At 37.2% G+C, this 14,051-nt stretch overlaps 1 protein-coding gene across 20 annotated transcripts in view; it reads left to right on the top strand.

Moving 5' to 3' along the window:
* DCAF6 (DDB1 and CUL4 associated factor 6) overlaps positions 1-14,051 on the top strand; it is a 66,395-nt gene that overhangs the window by 27,560 nt on the left and 24,784 nt on the right. For 8 of the 20 annotated variants that reach the window (XM_015879080.3, XM_015879070.3, XM_085526481.1 and 5 more), the window contains exons 5-10: positions 296-409; positions 1,437-1,572; positions 2,752-2,966; positions 4,558-4,651; positions 5,515-5,634; positions 5,860-6,105. In XM_015879080.3, the coding sequence (XP_015734566.1) occupies positions 296-409; positions 1,437-1,572; positions 2,752-2,966; positions 4,558-4,651; positions 5,515-5,634; positions 5,860-6,105 (925 nt within the window). Of the gene's footprint in view, positions 1-295; positions 486-1,436; positions 1,573-2,751; positions 2,967-4,557; positions 4,652-5,514; positions 5,635-5,859; positions 6,106-10,105; positions 10,271-14,051 lie in introns of all 20 variants that reach the window. The other 12 variants (XM_085526447.1, XM_085526445.1, XM_015879022.3 and 9 more) reach the window with 3 other exon arrangements.

The raw sequence follows: 14,051 nt of genomic DNA, 5'->3' as shown, positions 1-14,051 counted from the left end.
CTATGTGTATTTTCAATACATGGAACTGACAGGACAAAATGCTTTTAGGTAATGTTTGAACTCAAACATTGTCCCACACCACACAGTTTAATTTCTGTAGTTCAGACTGTTCACATTTCTTCATTTTCCATAAATATATATGCAGTTTTCTTTGTCTCGGTAGAAGGCGCCATGTGAGTTGTTACTGGATCAGTCTTTACTGTTGCTCAAAACATTGATGCTTTTATTTTCAAATGAATAATATTTCCTTAAGTATTAATGCTTTTTTTCTTTTTTTTTTCCCTCCACTGGGCAGATTATGACAGTACCAAATGATCCCTATACTTTCCTCTCTTGTGGTGAAGATGGCACTGTACGATGGTTTGATACTCGAATCAAAACAAGTTGCACAAAGGAAGATTGTAAAGATGTAAGAGTGAAATCTTTTAATAAAGATGACCTAAATGTAGAGCTGTACATCATACAAACATAGGATTTGAATTCTGGTAAGGCTTTTAGAAATAATAGATTTCAGGGTCGTTGGTGGAGATGACAACATATTTCCCAAGAAACATTAAGCAAAAAGTTTGAGCGTTCCTTTTTTGTTCTTTTCCTTCTTTTTTTTTTTTTTTTCTTTCTTTTTTCCCCTTCTAAATTTTTATATCACTTTAGGAGCTTCCTTGATGTGATGATTCAGATGCTGTAGAAAAGGTTCTGCCTTGAAACTGAATCTGTTTGCTTGGTTTACATTAGTTACTGTAGAGTATGCGGTTGGAGGCAAATATTATTGATGAAAATCAGCTGCACTTTTATGTTTTTGGCAATTTTTTGTCCCTCCATAAGAAAAGATTTCATAATGACTTTATACTAGATCAAATTGGTCACTGGTATTACTCCCCAGAAGGTAAGACGCTAGTTGTTTCCACTGTTTGGAATTCAGAAACAGTATTGAATTGAAGAAAAAAACTGATGCCAGATTACTGCTCTTGATTAATTCTGTTGCACATCTGAGTTTTAGGAATTTCGTTGGCCCCTTTTCATATTAAAATCTATCCCATCGTCTGCCTGTAGATGAAACCCACTCTTAATTATGTTTTGACGTATTTGGTACTCTTCCAATTAAATGCAGTTACTTGTGTTTGCATAGGAATGTGCAAGCTAGTTTATAAATCTGTATTTGTTATGCTTATCTTTTCTCAAATGTTTGTTGCTGTGGTTTGTCCTTTGTTTGTTTTGTATGTTTTCTTTTTAATCTCATATCTATTTCTGTGATAGCTTTCCTTCTCTGCAGTGGGTTTTCTGTTTGGCATATTTTCAGCCTGTCTTCACAGGGCCAGACCTGACTTCCTTAATTACCCCTTGATGACTGGGCCTGTGTCCTAAAGTAATAAATAAAATTATACTCAAGGTGATCAGAGCTCTTGTTTGAATGGTGGGTTTGTTTTCTTTTGTTCCAGGATATTTTAATAAACTGTCGTCGTGCTGCCACTTCTGTTGCCATCTGTCCACCAATCCCATACTATCTTGCTGTGGGTTGTTCTGATAGCTCAGTAAGAATATATGATCGGCGAATGCTTGGAACGAGAGCAACAGGTGAGAACCATGCTTCTCTAACTATGTGCAGTTCCAATTTCAGGTTTTCATAAGATTCTTCTTCATGTTATAGTTGTAAGCGATGCTATTGAGAACTACCTGAGAAACAGATTCTGGGAAGGTACAAAGTAAAAGATTCTGGTTTTTCCCTGAAGTTTTCTTGAAAAACAAAACAATACCCAACCAAAACAATACAAAAACAACACAGCTTTTTCTTTTGTACACGTCCTATTACAGTACAACAGGAAAATGAATTCAGGTATGCAAGTCTATAGGGAAAAGCAGGGAGAAGACGAACTTTTGAAGACTATAGTATTTCTGGACTTATTGATATAGTGTTTTGCTACTGTATTTTTTGTTATTTGTTTCAAAGAATGAAGTATTCTGTGATAGCTGCTAGTGAGTAAAATGGTGGTTTTCATTCTCAACTTTCAGCTCTAGTCCTTATGCAGTGAGATGGCAAACTCTGAACTTGTCAAGGACATGCTTTTCTATGTGCTTACCCAAAGCAGATGTGCCTTGCAGGAAAGCTATGTGGCAGATTATAGGTTTTTGGAAGAGTCTGTTTTTCTCTGTTAAGTCGTATTATAGGTAATTTTTGTATGCTTACAAGTTTGTAATACTGGAATTGAAGGCTGTTTTAGCATGTAGAATGGAGGTTGGTTGTCATGTAAACCCAATGTATTGAGCAGTTCTTCAGTCTCAAAGTGACAGTATCATGTGTCAAATAAGGAAAAACTGGTGTTTTTATAGTTTATTTAGAATGTAAAGAGAAGATGTCCTTAAATTTTCAAAGTTCTATAGAATGACTTCCTTGCAAATTTGTGTGGTGATGCGTAACTGCATTATTATTGCGTACAAGTTCTTCTGTTCCTAAATGTTCATCTGTACTAAACTTTACAGATGGTATCCATATCCCATCATGTGATTGGTATTTGATATATAAGTATGGTTGTCTGTATGTTTTCACCTTTCTCTGTAATGTTCTGATAAGTATTTTTTTATTTTTGTTTGCACCCTGTAAGATCTGATTTGTCACTATTCAGAACCAATGCAGTACAAAAGCTGTAGGTTGCTTAGCTAATCTCTGATCATCTTTGGATGTTAACAAAGGAGTATATTGAAACTGCTTGTAGAAAATTTGCAATAGTGAATGTATTCTTTCTCGTTCTCACACAGGGAATTATGCTGGTAGGGGCACTATTGGAATGGTGGCACGTTTTGTTCCTCCTCATCTCAATAACAAATCTTGCCGTGTAACGTCTCTATGTTATAGTGAAGATGGTCAAGAGATCCTTGTTAGCTACTCATCAGATTACATATACTTGTTTGATCCCAAGGATGATACAGCACGAGAACTTAAAGTTCCTTCCTCTGAGGAAAGACGAGAAGAGGCAAGTGATTAAGATGACCTGTTTTCTTGTTTTCTCTTCCCCACCCCCAGGGCAATCCTACCAGTTTGTATTTCCCTTGAATTGAATCTTGAGCCATCTTGTGATTCTCAAACACTGTTCTTAAAATAGTTTTAGACTATCTACGGTATGTTGGGTTTTTAGGTTTTTTTAGTCTTGTATATTTTATAATTCATCATTTTCACCATGATTACCTGTGGATTCCAGTAATGTAGGGAATTTGAGACATTTTGAGGGAAACTTTGCAGTTCCTAGGTCATAGAGAAGTTTAAACTCTGGCAGTTACTGGAAGAAGAGTTATGTTATAGGGTCTGTGACCCAGAGCTCTTTAACTTAATACCCATGGACAAGGATCTTGGTCTTGGTTATTGTTGTACCCTTAACATTCAATCATATTAAACAGCATAACTTTATAGAATTACATAAAATTCAAAATATATTCTGAGATTTGAAAAACGTAGCTAAAATGCCTTTTGAAATATCAGTGAAATCATGAAATGCAATTGTTTGAACAGATTTTTATGAAACCAGATAAAGTGTTTTTATGATAGGATGTAGAGTTGAGGACTAAAGCAGAGAGAAACTAATAGTTGAAAGTGGAATGTACCATTTGCCACATGTCTGCCCTCATGCCATGCCCATGCTATTGGATGTTTTATCTAAGCCCATTCCCTCTGGGTGATGGATTCTTTTTTTGCAAATATTGTTTTGGATAGTGATTTGTAGGATTGAGGAAGAATGTCCAGCTGAGTTAAATTGTTACCTGATGGAGACAGAGGAAAGCAAAGAAGAACTCAGAAAAACAGTGCCATAAATAAGTGGTTTCTCATCTTACTTTTTCCTGTGTAATTGCAACCTAATGTAAAGTAAATCAGTGGAGAATTTATTGCCTGCTTTTATGCAGAGGGAAGATTGTGACTACTTATTAATAGCAGATCCTAAGTGTTCTTCTGTATGCATGGAATACATTCTACAAATTCATTTTGTCAGATAATTTCACTTAAATGGTATTTTTATTTCAGTCTTGCTTTAAATTCCACAGAGTAGAAAGGATGTGAAGTTTTCTTCCCAAATCTGCTGGCTCCTGAATGTTAACACTTCAATTTACTTTCAGGAGTTTTGCGTTTAAATCTCAAATTGACAGCACAACTGGTTGCTATTGTTGTTACATGTTGTTGCGTGGTTTTGTTTTTGTAAACCATGAACAGCCAACCAACACGCTGTATTTCCAAGTATGAAATGCCTTTTTGAATGTACAGAACTCTGGCTGTTTTTTTTCAGGTTAGCAGAAGTAGCACTAACTGGATACTATTCTTCTTGTACTACTTGTCACACGAAAAAATATTTCAATTAAAAAAAATTCTGTTGAGCTAAAATTATTGCTGCCTTTTGATACAGTGTTGTGCTTATTCATAGTTGATCTGAACATATGGCGGGTGCAGTTTTTTTGTGCGTGACAAGTTTTTGTACCCTAAGAAAATGGGAATGTAGCATTTCTTTTTAAACTTGAAACTTTGTATTGCTCAGTATAAATGACTTTATGATAGCTTTCTTCTTTCTTTTTTTTTCCTAGTTACGGCAACCTCCTGTTAAACGTTTGCGGCTAAGAGGAGATTGGTCAGATACTGGCCCAAGAGCAAGGCCTGAGAGTGAACGGGAGAGAGATGGTAACCTGTTTGCTCTTGTGGGGTAGGGATTGTCTAGAGGGGGAAGGAATGTTTGTTTCTTTTGTTTTTATCAGTTTTTGTTAGTACAGCAATGCTCCAAATAACTGTGTGTGTGTTTTAAGTGACTGTCAGGTCTTAAGTGTGTTTATTTTTAACCTAACAGGGAACTGCTGTTCTGTACTGATTTTAAGAACTGTCTCAATTGCAAACACACACATAAAAAGTTTCTTCAGTCAGGCTGATGTAAATCGAGGGCAGCATTCTGCTCACATTGTGCTTCCATAATCCCACAGACTTCTTTGTATATCTCTTCATATGAAGTGTTTCCCTTCAAAATTAGTTACTCCTTTGCTTTTTACTCAAAGTTACTTTCTATCTGAGCTTGGGTTTTTTTTTCATCAGTTAATGTTCTGCAGCATTCTTCTCGTTGTCATTTCCCTGTCGTATCAAGTAAATCTTCCAGGGAGAAAGTAAAACTTGAAAAAAGGACTTCTCCAGTATAGATACCGGTTAGATTTTTCTTTTGTCGTGACAAACCTTCTGTACCTTTACTGTGTGTTGTTTGATAGAATAGTGCCTGATGTGCTCAAGGGAATAGTTGATTTGAATTAGATTCAAGCACTCCATTTCAGCCATTGACAAATGGAATCTTTGGATAGAGCTTTGAGAGGAAGGAATTATGTTAATTTTTTTGTAATGCCACGCTCAGCTGTGCAGTTTGTGCTGTGCTGAGAAGTGGCATTGGTTGAGGGAATTACCAGTTATGTAGTTTGCCATGCTTTATTATATTTTTTTAAGAGAAGAAGTAACGGGGGGAGGAAATGAATGCTTTTGTAAAATGTTAAGCATCACTGTTTTTCCAGGTGAACAGAGTCCGAATGTCTCTCTAATGCAGAGGATGTCAGACATGCTGTCAAGATGGTTTGAAGAAGCTAGTGAAGTTGCACAGAGTAATCGAGGACGAGGGAGATCGCGATCCAGAGGTGAATTCCTTTTTTCCAAGAATAGTAATTACAACAGAGAGTGTGCTTATATTGGATGTAAAGGCCTTGATGATCAGTCTTTCTGTGGTATAAGCTAAGAATTTTTAGTGCACGTTGAAGAACTAAGCATGTGGATGCTACGTGAGTAATAATGGAAAAGATTCTGTAGAAATGGGAAATTTACCCTTGAGACTTTGTTTCTCTTGCCTTTTTTTTTCATCAAAGGTGGGACAAATCGGACAGATGCTTCTGCTACTAATAATGTGCCACCAAGTACAGAATCAGAAACTGCGATGGAAGTAGATGGTTCTGAGCAACTTCCATCATCTTCATCTTCTACAATGTCAGCCCAAGCTCCTTCAACATCATCTTCAACAGGAAGTCCTCCTTCAACTTCATTATTGTCCTCTCCTGATAATGAACAAAGGCCTTCTTTGGGGGCCTCATCTCAACCTATGCTCCATCAGTCTGGTGAGAAGAAATCCATCTTGTCACAGTTCGTTAAGTGATTTTACATTAGGATATTTTGGGTAATTGATTTCAATCTTCACATACTTAATAAGATTATCTATTTTATAGTTACCAAGTGACTGGTAAGCTTTCCGTTTAAAAACATCAACTGTATACATTTCCCCTAAGATGGAAATGTAAAAAGGGAATAAGCATTAGAGTATTTAAAATGATAATAAGAAAATACTGCTTTTATTCTGCCTCCCCCTCCACCAAAACTTACTGTTCTTTTCATGGAATGTGAGTAAAGTAATGCCTTCTTCAACCGTGATTTGGCTGTAGTCAGTGCAGCAGAACCTATGCCTGTGTTTATTTGGAAGAAGTGGACATGTCAGTCAGCAATGTTAATTTTTGCTTTTTATAAGTATCTAGATAGGGCTTATTTTGCGTGAGATTCCATTATCATTTAGTAAATTGTGCTACGTATTGCTTTCTAAGACTGTGTACCTTGGAACTCATGCGTTTTAGATAGTTCTTATATCTTTATGGTGGCAAAGGAAGAAAATATATTTCATGGTTAGTGTCAAACATTTCTCTGGGGGGAAGTAAAAGAGCACCTTTTGCTTTGAACAGCCTTTTTACATGCAGGAAAAGGTGCCGCAGCCCTTGGAGTTGCACAATATTTTATTTTATTTTATTTTTTTTTTAAATTTAGTAAAGGAATGAGAATTTCCCAGCAAAAAAATGTCATTCAATGCACTGTGGCTGCTGCTACCAAAATCCTTGGCACATCTGAGGAGTGATGGAGCATTTGCTCTGAAAGATAGAGATGCTAAAGTCGTACATTGAAATTCATTAAATACATTGAGCAATTGAAGCTTTCTATTATTCTAATACTTAAAGAAAATAAGCTGCAAGGATAGGAACATGTCCAAAATATGTAGTTCGGGATATTATATCAAAGAATGAATGCTGGGAAATTTGATCAGTAGCAGAGGCTTTTAGTCCCCAGTGGTAAATTTGTGGTTTGCACAATGAGAACACTTCTGGAATTACACATTTTCTACCTTACCTTTTAAAGAATGCACCTTCAACAAGTGGTTTCCTCTTTGTCTCTGAACATGTCTGAATTTCTAAGGAAAAGTTTATAATGCTAGCATGAAGCTGAAGTTGTTGTTATCCAGTGCAGCTCTTTAAGAGCATTTCCTCTTTCTCATTAGCAGTTTGGACTCTGTACTCAGACTTGAAAGAGGTAATGTTGGTGGTTGTAGTGGTTTTCTTTTGTTGACTGACACTGGATACTCTCTAGCTAGCTCTATAATGTTTGGTAAGTGCTTTGACTGCACCTAAATGCAATGTCAGTGGGCTACTGCTGCTGCTTCAAAAAAGTCCCCATGTCTGGTATTCTTTTCACCGTATGCAGATTTTAGTTAGGGCCGAGTGCCATTTTCAAATAGTTTGCAGAAGTAGTTTCAACTAAGCACACCTAGTAAGTATCTTGGCCAGTCTGTAACCATTTCTAAAAACAGGTTGTAAGTCTTTGGATGGATAAATTCAGTACTGGGCAGAGGTCACAGCAGAGCAGTGTGAATGGAGTTAAAAATGGGTGGACTTGAATGCAAATGTTCTCAAGCAGATTGAAGCTTGAGTGTTAATGCAGAAGTGTTAGCGGGGTAGTGACTTATTTAGAACTAGAGGGTACCATGAAACAGGCTTATAAGCAGCTTTTCATAACTCAGTTCTGCAGATTTCAATACCAAATGCAGATTATGGTAGTAAACCTATTCATGAAGTTGCACCTTTATACATAGAGAGAGAAAGATAGTTTATCTATATGCTATAATTCAAGTATGCCATTGGTATGGTGTACCAGAAAATATACCATGTGTTGAGCATTTCAGCTTTGAGAGGTGCACTTCTTCATCCCTTAATATTTGGGGGGGGGGGGGGGGGGGAAAGTACTAATTTAAAAAGGAGTTGATGCAGAAATAGTTTGGTGCTGGATTTTGTTGGGATAACACTCCACGAGAAAATGCCTGTTCTAGAGGAATGCAACTGAAATGTTTAAATAAGGTGCAGATAATCTACAAGATCTGTGAGACACGTCTCAGTAACCTGCTCTTTCAGTTCATCTGGGAAGTATTTTACTATAACACAATAAGATAATTGTTGGAAACTTTCGTGCTTATCATTCAGGAGAAAGAGATGATGTGTTGATGATATACGGTGGCTTTGTCTTTAAATTTCAAATGGGAAAGGGGCAGTAACTTATTGTGGTTTTTTTTTCTGTTCAGCTTTTCTTTCCTTACTCCATTTGCTGGCAATATAAACATTTGCTTAGAGATTCTGAAATGTCTTAGAAGGTGGTGTAATTCAATATATTCCACACAGTAGGTATCTCTTCAACATAGTAGTTATCTCTTTTTGATCTGAATTCATATTATGTCTTAAATTGGAACAGTCTCTGAAGTGCGTGGAGGTAAATAAGCAGTAAGTACTGAAAACTGCATCATCAGACACTACTGATATTTGCTATTCCCTCAGAAACACTTCCTAGTATCTATGCATTTTTAATTCCCACTGATGTTCATCACACGTGAAAATTATTCCTAGAAAATCAATCCTTAATACCACATTCCTCTGAAGAACTGTGTCTTTTTTTCTTTCTACCTTATCAGCCTAAACTAATCTCACTAAAGTGAGATGCACTTTCCAGGAGCGGTACTAGGGCGTTCTACCTTAAGACTCGTGGTTATTAACTGATGTCTGCTGCTAATGTGCTGAATAGTTGGATTATAGCTTTGGGTTTATTTCTTCATATGAAACAGAAGTTGTAACTTGTTTGCTTCTCTGAGTGAATAAGGGTCACAAAATATTTTTGAAGCTTTTGCTTTATTGAAAGGCGATGTACCAATGCAATTCTCCATAGTATTTTAAGATTTCATGGTGATTTTATTTTTCATTGCGAATTTCCTCATGTCTTCAAAGTACTGCAGGGTGTCCTTGATTAAAAAAAGAAGCTTTCAGAATAGATCTAGGCTAACAGTTTATAGCAAAACTAACCATAGAATTTTTGTGAATGCATGACTCTGAATTAGCTTCTTAACACTACTGTATTTACAGGTGAGAGTAGTAAGCAGATCAGTTTGTGCTTTCAGCTATTGCTAACGAAGACACAATCTGTATAGTATCAAGAGAAGTGCTTGTTTAAGTGGAGAAAGTCTGCAGAGAGCACATAAAGACTGAAAAATGACTCAGTACACTTGATTTTATAGCAGTTTTCAAAGAAAATGCTGTTAAGCAGCGCAGTGACCTGGTACACAGCAAAACGCTGTAGTTTACAAATGAGTAAAGACAAAATGATGAAAAAAATGGCGTCTCTAAGGAGAGATTTGCAAGAGTAGATTGTTAAGAGAATGATGCTAAGAAATGGTTATGATCCAATAAATTGTTTTCTCCGTAGGACCAATTCATAATGTTTACAAGCTTTGAATCTGCACTGATTGGGAATGTCAGATAAATATGGAGTTCATGATAAAATCTATTTTTTTCATTAGATGCTGTTCTGTCACCTCTTTCAATGATCCACACTTTACTTTTTTTACAGGTTTGTTTTGACTAAAACAGTATTAAATGCGTTGTGTATTTTTGATACCTGAAAGCCATGACGTTGACTTTGAAAATTTACACCGTGAATGTTCTGATTTGTTCAATGCTTCTATAATTTCCCTTGTTTTGAATCAGTCGGGTTCCATTTGTTTTCATCTTTAATAATAATCCTTTGACAAATGTTTCAAGTGTTGTAGATGGGGAGGGGAATGTATGACGTGAGCTCTGAACTTCTGAATCCGATGATTTGTGTTTTGTAAAGTTTTTATCCCTTTAATTACACGTGATATCCATTGCTTCTCTTCAGTCAGTCCCCTGCTCCACCCTGATTTCTGTATATTGTATGTTTGATGCTTCCTTTTTACATACCCTTTTTTTTTTTTCTTTTTTTTTTTCTCCTTCCATTTGTCAGAGTTAATGGGACCCGAGTTAGCTATAATCCGTAGGGGTCTACAGCGGCTGAGGCTTAAGAAGGCAGAACAACAGAGACAGCGAGAGCTAGCTGAGGGTTCTGCATCACAGTCCTCCTCTGATCAGTCATCCTCTAAGGGCTCCTCACAGGACCCTCAGACATCAGGTTGTCATTTGTCAAGGTTTCTTAAGCAGCTAACGTAGTTATAGTATGTGCTACTATTGTTTGCTGAGACCGCTTCACTTCCAGAACAAGGCAGTTAATGCATTTGCTGCTTTTCTTACCTTGCACGTGGTGGTGGTGATCATCACATGGTTAGGGAAAGAGTCGTAATGACAGATTTCATTTGTCTAACACGTTTGGATTATGTGTGGCAACACCACTATAGGGAGAAAGTTTCCTAGGGGCACATTATCAAGTGTTTGCAATGTTCGTTAGAGAAATTGCCGTGTTCTGAGTAGAGCAATCTGCTTCCATGCTTGTTACTGAATTGCTGTTAATTATATCAGATAGTAAGATGGCTTTGGTTTAGCATATGTTCTAAATGAAGGTAACAATAGAGTAGAACAGAAATAACACTCCTAAATGCTGTGTTTTTACAGTAAGTGTAGTGCAAATACTAATAGCAATCCAAAGTCCCCAGATATGCTCTTTTTTGAAATAGAATGACACTTCATTTCACCGTCATCTTCTCCATCTTACTGAGATTAAAAATATATATAAGAAAGCTCTGTTTATGTTTATAATAAAAAGAGACATTTCTGAGAAAGTTAAAAGTTAGGGTAGCATCGTGCATACAAATGTATGAATACAGAATTAAACTTGACGTCATATGAACTTGCAGCAGCCTTTGTCATGGCGTTGTGTAGAAATGAATGAGCTGCATGCTGTGTGAACAGTGAGCTTACTTTGTGTTGAAGTAAATTCAGAGGTGACATGTCTAGCAGTGTTTCTTCTCTAGCAGTGTGCGATCTCTTACCTTTTTTATTTCCTGCCAAGTTGTGCTCAGTGCTGTGTTCTGTGGCAGATGTTCAGTCTTCAGGCACATACTCATTTGTAAGGTAACAAAAAAAAACCACACCCAAAATTTGTCTGCTACTATCTGAAATGAAGTCACAGGCTTTGTTTGGCCCAGAGCTGCAAGTTCTCAGTCCCTACATGGGTGTAATTTAAACTTGCAGTTTTCTTCTGAAGTCAGTGCAACACTAACATTTTCTTCTGCCCCTTATGTCATCCTCAGTTCTTGTCTTTGCAATCACAGAAGTTCAGTTACAGCTGTAGACACAGAGGGAGAAAAGTGGCTGAGTCACGTAAAATTTCCAGTAGAAAATGTCATGAGCTGAGAGCTCTCACTGGTTTAATAGAAAAGGTTGTTGTACTATTGAACTGCATGGTAATTATCCTAGCCTAAGGTTTTGTCATAGTTACATGACGGTCTGTAAGCTTTATCTGTAGCAATTAGCGCTCATATTGAGAGAAGTGTGGCCAGAAGCTTAGGATGCTGTTGGATGCAAAAGTGAATTAGCTAAGTTGTGATTCACAGTGGCTGATACAACCTTGGGAAAATACATCATCCTCAGATGGCAGAGAAATTTAGTTTCACTGGATGCCTGGCATGAAATATTGTGTAAAGCTGACAGAGATTTTTTTTTTGATAGCCACTCTAAGAGGGAACTGTGATGTATTCTTACATGCTTCCTCCAGTAGGGACTAGCCTTGGCTTAACATTTTTGAGGTGTTTCTTCACTTTCAGGTCCTCCATAGTATTTAAACAAGCGTAACTATGCTATGTGCAGACTATGAAGAAATTAAACCTTTATAACCTGTTGTTACTGCCGCCCTGCCCAGAGCAGATGTGCTGTGTGTACATTGCCATAAATCAGTGATGTGAAGCAAGGCTTTGAAGAGACATTTCCTTTTTTTTAGAACTTTTAAGTGAATACGATGCACTATGAGAAGCTAAAGAAATGTGAACCATGTGCTTGTGAGAGAAAAGCAAAATTGGTGTTATAGGTCAGTGCTCATCAGAGATTCCTGTAGCTGTCAGTGTGTTTGTATCTTAGGTAATCCAAGTGATAAAAACTGCATTTTTATTTTTTGACATTTTGTTTTAAATGTGCAGATACAGAAATGTCTGTTTGGAGTCCACAATATTTAACACTGCACAAAGCAATTATTCGTAGCCATTAATACAAGTGCTTATCTTCTTGGATTAATGTCCACTTTATCTACAATGTTCGGGACTCCAAAGAAAGGTCCCACCGCTTCAGGCCTGGCTTTCTTACTGTTGTTGGAGTTCATGCTATAAAGAGGAATTCTATCTTTAACCAAAAGAACAGCGGCAACATGCTGATATTTTGAAGAAATCAGGTGCCAACTGTCCAAATACAGGAAGATCCTTCAGCATGCAATTGATTTGAAAATTATCTTCTATTTTCTGTTTGAGGTTTCCCATATTTATGACTCTTCAGTTTCCTCTTTAAGTGGTGTTCCAGTTTAGAATCTACTGGTGACATTACAACCAGTGGTGAACTGCACTGGGATGTAGACCCAGCCTGTGAAGGCTCAGGTAAGAGTTTGGATTTTTGTTTGTTTTTTTAACTATATGGCACAGTTTTGGTAACACATTGTTTTTCAAAAGCTTTATCAGAAATGATGAAAGTCTGTTTTCAGAATTTTTACAAAACAAAGCCATATATTAAAAAAAGAGGCATTTACCTGAACTTCTCTAGGCTGGTGCTGTTGATTTCCCTGCCTGAGCTGTACGGTTCTGGGCTGCAGTGCCACATTAAGGAGGGCTGGTGAGATCTGTGGCTCTGAGAGACTTGAGGGAGAAGGAAAAACTGAACTGGGGTGTTGGGAATTGCTACATATTGAGCTCTTAACTGTATTGATTGGGTTATTTAGGGTCCTTCCTCTATTTCACTTATATTTCTCAAAGGTCATTTTCCAAGTAAAATACGTCCACTGAGCTGTAAGCAGTTATCAAATAGTAGTGAAATGTGGGAGATTTAAGTCTATATTAACAGAGAATATTATCTAGATTTTTTTTGTTTGTTTGTTTCTACTTACTGTGATTGAATAATATGTGTGGTAAAATGTGCTACTATTTACTTACTTTTTAATGACAGGAAATCTTATTAAAATTCAGAAGTGCTGGAAAGGGTATTAAATGTACAAGAGCTGCTTTACAAGCAATGCCTCCTATTATATTATGTTGACACGCAGCATCAGAGATTGTTGGTGGTGGTATGGCAGTAGAGATTGAACCTTCCTGACTGTGTTCTTTTACACGTTGTTGCCATGTGGCAGATGGCAGTAGAGGGGCAGTCGGACAGAATGGCAACTGACGTGGAAGTGAGTCTGAAACAAAGGTGTGTCATTGCATTGCTCCTTGTAGTAGAAATGGAGCCCACTGACATTCATTGATGGTTGCTGAATGGTGGTGGAGAGCAGAGCACAGTGAGGCAGTGGTGGCGGCACATTTCCGCAGTGGCGACAACAGCAGTGGGTCAACCTCTGACAAGAAATCTCTTGCCTTCAGCACTTTGGTAGAAGTTAGTCCCAGCTGTGGGCTTGTAGCTATGACTGTGCTCAAAGCCAGCCTGCCCTTGAGAGATGCATACCATTTCATGTGCTGAGTCAGCTGGTCATCTTAAGATGTGGTGTGTCTTTACACCAGCTTTTTTCCTTACATTTGCATTTTAAAAATTGGGTTATGATTCTGCTGAAAATGCTCAGCTATCAACACTTACCTTCTAAATTAGAAATTATATTTAAAGTACACTTCAGTTTTGGAAAGTGAAATGCACTAACATTACTGGTCTCACGCTTACGAGCTAAGCCTGATCTAAATCTACAGGACAAATTCTGTGGTCTGGCTTTGGTGTTTATGGTGCAAGGTATGAGCATGGTTGAACAAAGGTGAAGACAAAGTTAGAGTTGT

Source organism: Coturnix japonica, chromosome 1 (genome assembly GCF_054131305.1).
Source record: "Coturnix japonica strain WE chromosome 1, WE-NBRP24, whole genome shotgun sequence".
NCBI lineage: Eukaryota > Metazoa > Chordata > Aves > Galliformes > Phasianidae > Coturnix > Coturnix japonica.
The sequence above is the reverse complement of the archived record's forward strand: the minus strand, read 5'-3'. Positions and strand labels throughout refer to the sequence as shown.